The sequence below is a fragment of the Arachis hypogaea genome, chromosome 18, assembly GCF_003086295.3.
Source record: "Arachis hypogaea cultivar Tifrunner chromosome 18, arahy.Tifrunner.gnm2.J5K5, whole genome shotgun sequence".
Classification (NCBI taxonomy): Eukaryota; Viridiplantae; Streptophyta; class Magnoliopsida; order Fabales; family Fabaceae; genus Arachis; species Arachis hypogaea.
In genome coordinates this window covers 46671531-46684218 of record NC_092053.1, presented here as the reverse complement: position 1 = coordinate 46684218, position 12688 = coordinate 46671531, and the positions used below count along the sequence as shown (strand labels likewise).

At 36.2% G+C, this 12688-nt stretch overlaps 2 protein-coding genes across 9 annotated transcripts; one reads left to right on the top strand and one right to left on the bottom strand.

Annotated features, from left to right (window-relative positions):
• Positions 1–445: 445 nt before the first annotated feature.
• Positions 446–10047, bottom strand: LOC112772041 (kinesin-like protein KIN-4A). 8 transcript variants are annotated; one of them, XM_025816927.3, is made up of 11 exons: positions 9722–10047; positions 9230–9322; positions 9103–9136; positions 8563–8654; positions 8265–8355; positions 8058–8174; positions 7896–7976; positions 7499–7632; positions 7293–7374; positions 6745–6804; positions 446–1524 (listed from the first exon to the last, which is right to left on the bottom strand). In XM_025816927.3, exons 4-9 carry the CDS (start codon positions 8646–8648, stop codon positions 7293–7295), a joined length of 591 nt encoding a protein of 196 aa, XP_025672712.1. In that variant the 5' UTR covers positions 8649–8654; positions 9103–9136; positions 9230–9322; positions 9722–10047; the 3' UTR covers positions 446–1524; positions 6745–6804. The 8 variants fall into 8 exon arrangements, with proteins under 8 accessions (XP_025672712.1, XP_025672710.1, XP_072081426.1 ...); XM_025816925.3 differs by having other exon boundaries at positions 8995–9136; positions 9722–10041; XM_072225325.1 differs by lacking the exons at positions 9103–9136; positions 9230–9322 and adding an exon at positions 4048–5128 and having other exon boundaries at positions 446–1129; positions 1365–1524; positions 9722–10035.
• On the top strand, positions 9891–12688 carry LOC140181369 (uncharacterized). Its single transcript, XM_072224914.1, has 2 exons — positions 9891–9996; positions 12036–12688. Exons 1-2 carry the CDS (start codon positions 9891–9893, stop codon positions 12686–12688), a joined length of 759 nt encoding a protein of 252 aa, XP_072081015.1.

The window sequence follows — 12688 nt, the reverse complement described above, 5'->3', positions numbered from 1 at the left end:
GTGGCTGGCGTTGAACGCCAGTTTTGGGCCTTTATCTCAAAAGACAACTATGGACTATTATCTATTTCTGGAAAGCCCTGGATATTAGCATTCCAATTCCATTGAGAGCGCACCATTTGGACTTCTGTAGCTCCAGAAACGATTGCTTGAGTGCATGGAGGTCAAATCCTGATAGCATCTGCTACGCTTTCCTTGCCTCTGAATTAGAATTTGTCAAAACTCTCTGATTTCAGCCAAAAATAACTGAAATCATCATAAAACATAACAACTCATAGTAGAATCCAAAAATATTAATTTTACACTAAAACCTGTGAAAATATAATAAAAATTAAACAAAATATAATAAAAACTATATGAAAATGATGCCAAAAAGCGTATAAAATATCTGTTGATCAACAGTCACGTTACATTCCCAATTCATAAGGTTGAAGAATGAAGATACATCTTAGAATGAAATCAAACATATATTGAAATAGAACAGTAATATTATTAATCCATAAGAATCAGCAAAGCTTCTAACCTTAACCTAGGAGGTTTAGTTGCTCATACTGTACATAAAATAATGAAAGGTTCGAATGGGTAAAGATGAGGCAGAAGATCCTAAACATGGTTGATCTTCTCCTATATATACTAATCTAATAACTAAGAAGTACAAAAATATGATAGAATAGACTGGTGGTGCGAAATCCATCCTTAGGCCCACTTAGGTTGAGTGCTTGGGCTGAGCTTAGCGTCCATCTTGAGCAATGGGCATTGAACGCCCATTAGGGGATGATTGGTGCTGCCTTGCTTCTTGGTGGGCATTGAACGCCACAAAGGGGGTGGTTCTTAGGCTTTCAACGCTGGCTTGTCTCCTTGGGGCGTTGAACGCCAGCCAGGGGGTAGCTTCTTTGCATTCAATGCCCAGAATGGGCATTCTCTTTCGAAGAAAAGTATAAACTATTATATATTGCTGGAAAGCTCTGGAAGTTAGCTTTCCAACTTCATTGTGAACACGTCATTTAACCTTCTGTAGCTCTAGAAATGCTTGTTTGAGTGCACTGAGGTCAGAATCTGAAAGCATCTGCTATGCTTTCCTTGCCTCTGAATCGGACTTCGCCAAAACTCTTTGATTTTAGCCAGAAATTACCTGAAATCATATGAAAACATAAACTTAAAGTAGAATCTAAAAACATGAATTTTTCACCTATGAAAATATAATAGAACTTAAACAAATCATAACTAAAAATATATGAAATTGATGCCAAAAAGCGTATAAAATATCCACTCATCAGTGGTATTCTTAGCTTTCTCTCCATGTGAAGGTTCCAATTTTCTAGAAATTGCAAAAGCCTCAATTCACAAAAGAAGTTGGCAAACTTAACTGAGTCGGAGGAAGGCATAGCTTGATCAGTCTTCTCCTTATCAGTAAGGTGCTTCTCAGTCAAGGGCCTATCCATTATCTTAGTGGTAGGCTGTGATCTTTTCCTTTTGCTATAGCTGGCCTTAGCCTTGCCTTTTCCTTTTCCTTTTCTATCCAACATCCTGAAAAACAAAATTCAAAGGATACGGAATATCAAATAAAAGCAAAGGAATAGAAAGGCAAGCATTATAAAATCAAACAGACAGAAGACAGAAAACAGAGGAGTTAAAACTAAAACATGAAGTGAGTGGATAAAATGTAATTTCTTGGAATAGAAGGAAAATAGAATTCAAAATCAACAAGAAATCACATTCCAAGAAATTAAACACACTAAGATTTAGAATGATTGTCTGTTAAGAAACAAAAATTGTTATGACTCAAAAGAATTTAAAAGAGTTAATTGAAAAAGGGAAGATTAAAAAGAAAAGTTAGAAGGCTAGTTAAATCAAAAGTTAGAAAAGAAAGTTAAAAGTTAGGGGCATAACAATAATTGCTCTTAACCATGATAATTTCAAAAATTTTGAAAGACAATAATTGCTCTTAACTAAGTAAGGCACATAAGCACAAAAGAAAAATGAAAGTCATCATCAATGTGTTTGATCACTTTAGTGAAAAAATTGGTGTGGAAGGCTTAAACATATACTTATGTAACCCAAAGTGAATTGAAACCAAGAGTTAATTGAAAACGGTTACAAAAGCAAAAATGCACCAATAATTGCAACTTCAAAGAACCTCAATCAACAAGAGTTAAGATTAGGTCAAATTGAAAATTTATTAAAACAACTTCAACAGTTAAGGAAAAATAAAATTGATTCAAGACCATGAAGAAAGAAAAAGTATTGATCTAACTTGAAAAATTAAGAATATAAAAGAGGTTCAGAATCAATTGGTCAATCAAGGTTCTATTTGACACAGAAATCCGTCACATAGTTCCTTGATATCGTCAATCAAGTAACTCAAATAGAGGGAACCAATTTCAATTCACAAATTGAAAATTAAGAGCATAAAAATTTCAGAAAATTTCAACAGCATTCCGGCAGTAAATTGAGCATTCTTGGAATACAAACAAGTAGCAAGCTCAAATCATATAAGCGTAACGCAATATTTAAACAAGAACAGAATATTATAAGCTCACATTATTCTGTCATTAACAATCAAAACAGCTCCAAACAGCAGCAAACACACTATACATAATGAAGCACAATAATCAACATCAACCAAAACAACTCAGCAACATGTCAATAGAACAAAATAGAAGTATTTCAAACAACAAAATCAATCAAGCAAACCTATAGCCATTATCCAGCTAGACAACATAATCAACATGAATTCAAACCTAAATCCACTACAACATCAATTAAAACTACCTAACCACCTAGAATTAACTAACAAGCATTTCTAACTAAACTAATTAAACAGAAATTTAACTAAGCTAACTATACTAACTTAACAGAAAAAGAACAGAACTTAGAAAGGAAAGCTGGGGAAACCTGGGAGGGTTTCAAGCACAGAAATGGGAGCTAGACAGGGAGAAGAGAAACAGAACAGAACAATGCCAGCACAGGAGTGGCGGCTCCGACAGTGGTGCGGTGGCGGTGGGCAGAAGAAGCAATAACCGGGCGGAGAAGCAGGGCGAAGCTCCTGGGTTATGGCATCGAGGAATGGAGGAGAAAAAAAGAGTTGGCAGTCAGAGATGGGGACGCCAGCGGCAATGGTGTGGCTGCGACGGAGTTGGGTGGTTGCGGTCGGGGAAGAAGGTGAATGGCGGAGAGAGAGAGAAGAATATAGAAAAGACGGGGAAGGGAAGAAAAAGAAAGTTGGCCGGTAGTGACAATATGGTCACTGGAGCTGAGGGATTGATTGTTGATGGCGGTAATGGTGGTTATGGAGGAGAGAAAGAAGAGAAAGAGACGTTAGAAGAGAAGAAGATCCACGCGAATATTAGGGGTTAATAAAATCAAACCCATGTATACGCGTGGGTGATGCGTGAGCTTGGAAGGGACAAAACGGTCATCGATGTGTACGCGTCTAACACGCGTAGGCGTGAGAGAAAGAAAAGAGGGTATGACACGTATGCTTCAAGCACGTGCACGCGTGATTGGAGAGAAAAGAAGGTGACTCGTACGCGTGGATTACGCGTACGTGTGGGAGAAATTGTGCTAAATGCATAGCTTCAGCACCCATTCCGCGCAACTCTCTGGTTTTTGGCACTGCAGTAGCAGCACAACGCTCGGACAATTCTCACATGGGGCTTTTGAGGGTCACGCGTGCACGTCGTCCACGCGTACGCATGAGAGGCTCCTTTTTTTTTAGAGAAGCATTAAAATAGGATTTAAAATTCTTTCTACACTTACAACTCCAAACCAACCAAAATTTAAATCTAAAAGAAATCTTTAAGTTTTTGAAAATTTTTTTTTCAAGTATCATACTAAGTAACTCAAACAAACTTTCAATGCAAACAAAGATTGAATCCAAAATAACCCACCTATAATTCTAAGCACAAATCTACCAAACAACTAACCAACAAAGCAATATATACAAGAGTATGGAAAGAAGAAAACTACTTAACAATGGCAACTCAATTGTTCATTGATTATATCTACAAGAGAAATGGAAAGAGTTTACCATGGTGGGGTGTCTCCCACCTAGCACTTTTATTTATTGTCCTTAATTTGGACAATTGAGAAGCTCCTTGTCATGGTGGCTTATGCTTGTACTCATCCTCGAACTTCCAAGGTTGCTTTCTCCTTAAACGGTTGTCAGAATTTTCTTAAAGGATTCATTCGCGAAAGCGAATTCTTCACTAAGAGGACTTGATGCATGATTTTCATCACCAAGGGAACTCAATTCATGCTTCATTCCTTCCAATTCTTCATTCACAACTTGTCTTAGAGGTTGTGCACTCTCCTCCTCAACATCAATCTCAATCTTCTTGGAAGAACTTTCTATAACTCTAGATTCCCATGGAGGTTCAGCATCTCCTAAATCTTCAACCACTTCCTCTTCTTCAATAATTATAGCTTTCTCCAATTACTCTAATACAAAGTCCAACTCCTTATTTTCTACCATAGTTTCCAATCTCTCTTTCATACTCCATTCTTCATTAGATTCTCCACATGTGACCATGGGAGTACTTTGAATGCATAGGTGTTGGGAGGCTAAGTTAGTTACTACCTCGATCAAGGTAGCCATGAATTATTCTTGCCTCCTTTGAAGTTCAAGTCGCTCTTGAAGAAAGGTATGAAGCTCCCTTTGCTCTTGGAGAATAGTGCTAAAGGTATCATCTATTGGGGATTGGGGTGGACAGGAGGGTTCATTGTTTAGGAGAAAGGGTTCATTATAGGAAGGTGGTTCTTCTTGGTAAGGGAATGGAGGTAGTGTATATTGAGGTGGTTCTTGGGAGTAATTATCTTGGAATTGGGGTGGTTCCATGTATGGCCCATATGGTTCTTTTGGTGGTTAGTATGGTGGATATGGATTAGGGTCATATGGAGGTGTTTGGTGGTATGGAGGCTTGTGAGTATGGTAGTTCAAAACTATGTTAAGGAGGGGGTTTAAAGGTATATGGTGGCGGTGATTAATAATCATAAGGAGGCCCACTATAGCCATTGGATTGGTATGCATCATGGAATGGCTCTTGTTCATAGCACATTGGAGGAGGTTGTTGCCAAGAGGATTTATCATAAGCATAGGGCTCCTCCCACCTTTGATTGTAGTTCTCATTTTCTACAACATAGTTGTAACTCATAGCCAAAGGGGTGAGAATTCATGGTAAAAAGAGAAAACAAAATCAAAAGCGAATAAGAAATAATGAAAATAAATTCCTAAAACTAGCAACAACTAAGAATCAAACCAAAAATCAAGCATATTCATAATATTCACATATATACAATAACCAATAACAATGCAACACCATTGCAATTCTCCGGCAACGGCGCGAAAAACTTAACGGCAGATTTATGTCGGTCTAGACATTTCTCAATAGAATCTCGTTGCAAGTATAGTTCTAAACTAACAAACAATCCTCAATCAAAGTTTAATTTGTTCTTCACAAGTACAAACCCCAATAAAAATAACCGAAGTATTTAAACCTCGGGTCGTCTCTCAATGAATTGCAGGAAAGTGTGCATATTATTGGTTATGGGTTGTATATTTTTGGGGTTTTGAAATGAGGACAAAGAAATGTAAATGACAAGAAAGTAAGTGAAACTCAAATGGTGAAAAGGTCTTGGCAAGGCACTACAAGAAAACATGTCTATTGCCACGCTTTTTGAGCTACTGCCACGCTTTTGAAAGGGTGACCTATGAAAGGATGGCGGTTGCTCTATCGCCACGCTTTTTTCAGTCTATTGCCATGCTTTTTGTTTGCCACGCTTTTTTACAAACTTCCACTTGTAAAAGCATGGCTGTAGGTGGGAAATATGGCCACGCTTTTAAAGCGTGATCATATGTGGAAGGTAGGGCCACGCTTTATAGAGCAGATATGGCCACGCTTTTACAAGCGTAACAATAGACGAGATATTGCCACGCTTTTAAAGCGTGGCAATAGCAAAAGATAAGACCACGCTTTAAAAGCGTGGCGATAGCCTTATCAAGTTGTAAAAAAAACCACACTTTAAAAGCGTGGCGATAGCCTTATCAAGTTGGAAAAAAAATCATTTTTTTGATTTTTACCTTCATCGCTGCAAAATATAAATTTTCAATCCTTTTTTATTACCATACCTATAAATAAAGTATGCAATTTTTATTACAAGATAAATCAAACAATAACTAGTGACATATAGCTACAGAAGTGACATTAGCTGCCTTCACATCCAGTAATACATTAGCTGCCTTCACATCCCGATGAATAATCTTAGGATTGCATTGCTCATGAAGATATTATAGGCCTCGGGCTGTTCAGAGCCACTTTTTTTCTCGTAGGCTAATCCAAAACAGCCTCCACAGGTTTGAGTTCTTCATAAGAAAATGACCCAAGTTTTTGAAGCCAGCATAAACAACAATATACAGTTCTATGTTATCAATATAAATTTAAATTTCGCAGAGCAGGATACAGAATTTTTTATGCTATCTAGTGGATATTTGAAATTGGGTAAGCTTACATTATGACAGTTTTATTGATTATATAGATCATCTTCATCTTTCTCTTTCATGTTTTATTTCCCTTAGACTCTGTTATGATAATGATAATTATACCCTGGAATGCTAAATAGCTATACGAATGAAACAAAATAAAGATACAAAATGGAGGCGACTCTTGTAAAAATATTACTCTCGCAAAGCCAATTTTATTTATAACTAGCAGGACTACTCATGTGCCATATAAGTTGATGGTTAAATACCTCGAAGACGATAGGCAACCTCGAAAAGTTTCCTGAGCTTGCAAATATATTCTGCCTCCTCTATAAAGCAAAAGTAGATAATAAAACTGATTAGTATAGAACAACTAAGTTTTTTTCCCTAATAATAACATAATATATTTATTTTCTAAATTTCCCAATTTCTCTATACAATATCAACTAAACCCTTAATTTTATACATTTAAAATTTTATTAGCTAATTGTTTATTAAAAAAATAGTTTTATAGCAGATCTCGCTTAATTTTAATCTAGAATAATCCTAATGAGGAGCCAATTTTATATATAGTAGTTCAATACGGTCAAGGTTTGCACTTTTTATTAATTTTGACTTTTTGAGTAAGGAGAAGAAATAAACAAATTACTCTATTTCATTTAATAGTTAAAACACGTAAACCATGTAAGTTCTTTGTCTTGTCCTGTACATGTCTACATTTTTGACAAAACTATATTTAATAATAATAATAATAATAATAATAATAATAATAATAATAATAATAATGCTTTTATGGGAGCTAAAAATTTTTTCTCACCTATCTGTAGATTGCAGAGAGTGATTTGCTTCCTGAGTTTGCTAAGGATGATGTTGATCTTTTGACCATAGTGGGACAGTTCCTGTTTATACTCTCGAAAACCAACCAAATATATATAAGCACATTATTCTACATATTAATTAAGCAGCAAAGTTCACTATAACATTTTAACAGCATCTCCACTGAGACTTTCATAATCGGTTAACCTTTTAACAGCAATGTTTGTGCCATCGGGTAGAACACCTTTATAAACCTTCCAAAAGCCTCCCTGTCCTAAAACATTTCTCTCACTAAAGTTGTCTGTAGCTATTTGCAGTTCTCTCCAAGCAAATTTTTTCAGCTGACCGAATCGAAAAACAGATAAAGAATTAAATTTCAGTTACTATATGGCAATACCAATAAGTTCAGCATAAACATCAAATAATGGAAAAGATAAAGCTCAATTGTTGTCACCAACTTGCATGCCTATCTGGCAATCCGAGAATTGATTGACTTGTATATTGTGCACAATTAAGCACTAATTATTATAAGGCCTGAAAGATCCACTGCATTTTTGAAACAAGAAAACAGAATATTGATTACATATTTATAGAAGCATATCACCTGAAGTAACTCCTTTTCTCGAGAAGCCTTCCATTGTCGAAATTGTTCTGCCTCTTGCTTCATTTTATGCTGCAATTGGACCTACAGTTTTCATAAATCCAATATCAAATACAAAGTAAAAATTTCAATAATTAAGTAGCTAGAAAAATTAAACACAAGTGCCTTTTGAGCCTTGATGTACTGTATTTCATCTTGTAATTTTTTTGCAGTTTCTTCGCTCTTCTCCTTTTGCTTTAGTAGCTGCACCTGGTTTTCTTGTTTCTTCTTGAGGTCTAAAATCTGATGTTCAAGATTTTAATATATAAATAACTCAGACACTATTTGACATTGGAAAGGACAATTACCATGAAAATAATATCGAGCTATTACCTGTGCTTCCAGTGCTTTCAATTTTTGGCCATGAACATCTTGATATTTCTGTAAACAGTATTTTGATTCCTTATTTTCATTTTTATGTTTTCTGTTTTCATAATTGTGAAAAGAAAAACATAAACATAAGAAAAATACTATTTACTGTCTTCATTTCTTATTTACACGACTTCCTTTTTACAAAATTTTGAAAACAAGTTACAAAAAAAATGTAGACAAGAAATAAACCAAACCAGAAAAAACTTTTTGTTTGTGTGCTATCTAAAAAATATTCAAACCTAACTATGTCCAAACCTACACTTTTCTTTTTTCCTCCTCAAGCTCCATAATTTTCTTCCCAAAGTGCTCTTTGAGTGCTTCAGTATCAATTCCAATGCGCTTCATCTTAGACTGCAAGGAAGTAAAAATGTATGGAAATTAAAACACAATAAAATGGAACACTTACTGATTTACTGTTTGAGGCCCCAAGATATTAGCATAAGGACAAATTAAGAAAAACAATTAGCACATCCCAATATCACTTGTTTTTTGTTTTTAGCCTTCCAATATTAATGTTATGGAAAACGATGCTGCAAAAATCCTTTATTTTAAAGTCAATATACTATAGTGTATATAGTAGGAGCAGAAAAGACAACTTTATTTAAAAATTTGAAAGAAAAAAAAAAGGTAATGACCGAAGAAAAAGCTTTAATTTTGAACTCTGGAGTTTAGGTTTAAGAACGGCCAATACCATATGGTGTACGAGCTTCTCGTATATTCATTGTTCTTCAGTTACTAGATTTATTTCTAATCTATTATACATAAAGAGAATATTTAGTAAACCCAGAGGAAGGCCCACTTCTTTGCATATGTCAGCCAACTCCAAACAAGTCCTGAAATAAAGCAAAGCATAGCCTATAGTTCAGCAAAAATAACCAAGACTCAAAAAGAAGCAAAGATTTTGCAAGAGCTGCTGAGAAACATACACAGATGCCAATTCGGAAGGCTTCAATATCGCAGCACAACCAGCTGCCAGAGCAGGGAAAACCTTTCATATAGCCATTAACAGAGGATAGTTCCTAAAACATGATATCTAGTTAGCCATCAAGATAGCAATTTTTCTAACAGAGAGAGGTAACTAGTTTAGGGATTGTAAAAAAATATAACAGCTAAAATATCAAAATTCAAAAGCTAAGATCACACAAAACAACATTCAAAATTAGGTATCCATTATCAATTAACCAAGAAGGAACATCCGTGTTGAGCATGCGATTGACAGAGAGAACGAATCAGGGATTGAGATTCAATGGATCATGATAGAGAGAAAGCGAACAATTATTGCAAAAACGAAACGAGAAGCGAGCATTTGAAAGCGATTTAGAGGAAAATGAAAATCGAAAGGGAAATCCCTAAAAGTAAAAACAACGGAAAAAATCGAAAAATAAAAAAAATAGAAGCGTTGGAAGAAGAGATCAGACCTTTGGAATTGGAGAGCTTGGAGGAGAAGAAATCATCGAGGAGATTGACCTTGTCGTCGCCCATATTTGGTAGAGCTCAACATTTAATTTGTGGAATTCGAAGGTGAACAGAGAGATCCAGAAAGAATGGACGAAGAACAAGAAAGAGAGGAAGAGTATGAAAACGAAGATGAAGATTAAGAAGATGAATAAGATTGTGACACGATTAGGGTATGGAAGTGGTTTGGAAGGCGAAGGGCGAAGGGAATGGGAGGAGCTCTTCAGGGGTAGCCAGGGTGAGAGCTCGATTAGGGTAGCTAGGGTGAAAGAGCGTCGTCAATGGGTTGGGGACCGGGTTGGGGGCCGGGTCATTACATTTTTTTTTAAATCTTTTGGCCACGTTTTGTAAGTGTGGCCATAGTGAAACCCTCTCGCCACGCTTTTAAAACGTCCCTGTTTCTCTCTATGGCCATGCTTTTGAAGCGTGGCAGAAAAAAAACCTTTTGGCCACGCTTTTAAAGCGTGCCAAAAGAATACTAGGATATGGCCACGCTTTGTAAGTGTGGACATAATGAAACCCTGTCGCCACGCTTTTAAAACGTCCCTCTTTCACTCTATGGCCACGCTTTTGAAGCGTGGCAGAAAAAAACGTGGCCGTTTCTCTAATAAATTGCCACGCTTCCAAAAGTGTGGCTGTTGACCCTTTTCGCCACGTTTTTTAAGCGTGGCAAGAAAAAACGTGGCCAAATCTCTATTCAATCACCACCCTCACAAAAGCGTGGCCATAGGCCATTTTTCTTGTAGTGAGGGTTGATGGTTAAGGATCTCTATCATTGTTACTAACCACAATATGATAATTCCAATGATCATTCCCACTTTGTCATCCCCTAAATTAGAGGAAAGTCAAGTGTCAATGGAAACAAATTATCAATCACTTGGACATTAGTAACTCTAGGTCACCCAAGTTACCATCCTAAGCCAAGAACACAAAAATCTACTCTAAAACTCAACCAAGCTTTTTATCAAACACTTGGAAGGCATAAAAGGAAAGCAAGATAAAATTGCAAGAAATATTAAATCTACAACTACCCAAAGCAAGGAAATAACAATAACAACTCGATTAAACAATAAAAACATCAAACATAAATTGCATTAATTGAAATTAAAAGCAACAAAGTGTCATAAACATATGCAACAAAATAAAGGAAATGACAAGTAAAATTAGAAGAGCAAAGATGTAAGAACAATAAATTGAAAGGAAAAGTAAATAAAAGCAAGAATTTGAACCTAGATCTAAAGAGAATTTAATCTAATCTACCCTAATTCTAGAGAGAAGAGAGAGCTTCTCTCTCTAGAATATGACCTAAAGCATGGTTCTAATCTATTCCTAATTGCTCCCCCTTGATCCCTTTTGATTTCAGCCTCTAACAGCTTCAGAAATGAGTTGGACTTGGGCCTTGATGGCTCAAAAATTACCCCAGCATTTTGCCTTTAATGAGGTCACGTGGCGCTTGTCACGCATACGCATGGGTCACGCGTACACGTCATCTGGCAACTTTCTGCATCGGTCACGCGTACGCATCGCCATGAATTCTCTAAATGCTCATTTCTTCATGAATTCTCCACTTGCATGTTTTTCTCTTCACTTATTTGATCCAATCCTTGCCTTATAAATCCTGAGATCACTCAACAAACACATCAAGGCATCGAATGGAATTAAAGTGAATTAAAATTAACAATTTTAAGGCCCAAAAAGCATGCTTTCACTCTTAAGCACAAATTAGGGAGAATTTACAAAATCATGCTATTTTAGTGAATAAATGTGGGAAAAGTTGATAAAATCCACTAAATTAAGCACAAGATAAACCCTAAAATTGGGGTTTATCCCGTGGACGTAGGTCACAAAAAAGAGTCATCGGTCGGATCTATACCATTTCGCCAACAGAGGGTGAAAAATTCTATTTGCATATTTTGTTGTCAAATGTAAGAGGCCTAACTGGTTGGGATGATTTGCTAACAGTGAATGATGTCCAATATTCATCCTTGAAGCAATCCGCTCAACATTGAGGACAGTTGGAGAGCGATAGTAGTATAAGATCATGTTTGGTTGAGGCATCTATTTTAAAAATGCCGTGTGCTTTAAGAAGGTTGTTTGCCACCATCTTAATTTTTTGTGAGCCAACAGATGTAAGAAGTTTGTGGGACTAGTTTCTTTCATGCATGGTGGATGATTACGCATCAACAAGCTCTAAAACATGCCATGGTTTGACAAATCGTTTGTTTAGGGATTTAAATGACATCCTCATACAACATGGAAAACATATTGCACAATAAGATTTACCAGCTCGAACCTCAGACAATGACAACAATAACTTCATGCCTAGAATTAATCAAGAAGAAATGTCCATCGAAGTTCCTCAAAGAGACCTGTGTTCTATTGAAAGATTGAATCATGACCAGTCTGCAGTTTTCAGGTGCATTATGAATACAGTTGATCGGAGAGAAAGTGGAGTCTTCTTCATTGATGGACCAGGAGGAGCAGGTAAAACATTTCTTTACAGAGCTATAATTGCATATTTAAGAAGTAAAGGGTATATTGTCTTGGTAACTGCGTCCTCAGGAATAGCTGCAACTTTACTTCCTAGTGGTCGAATAGCTCATTCTAGATTTAAGATTCCAATCAATCCAGAGCCATCCTCCATGTGCAATATAAGTAAACAATCTGATGTCGCAAAACTGATTTGGCATACGACAGCAATAATTTGGAATGAAGCACCAATGGCTAATAAAAAGACAATGGAATCATTAGACCATACATTGGGAGACATATTAGAAAACAATAATCCATTTAGAGGAAAGGTGATGGTTATGGGAGGGGATTTCTGCCAAGTACTACCTGTTGTGCCGAAAGGAAATAAGTCGCAAATGATTTCAGCTTCTATTGTTAAATCACATTTGTGGGCATCCACCAAAATTCTCCACTTGTGA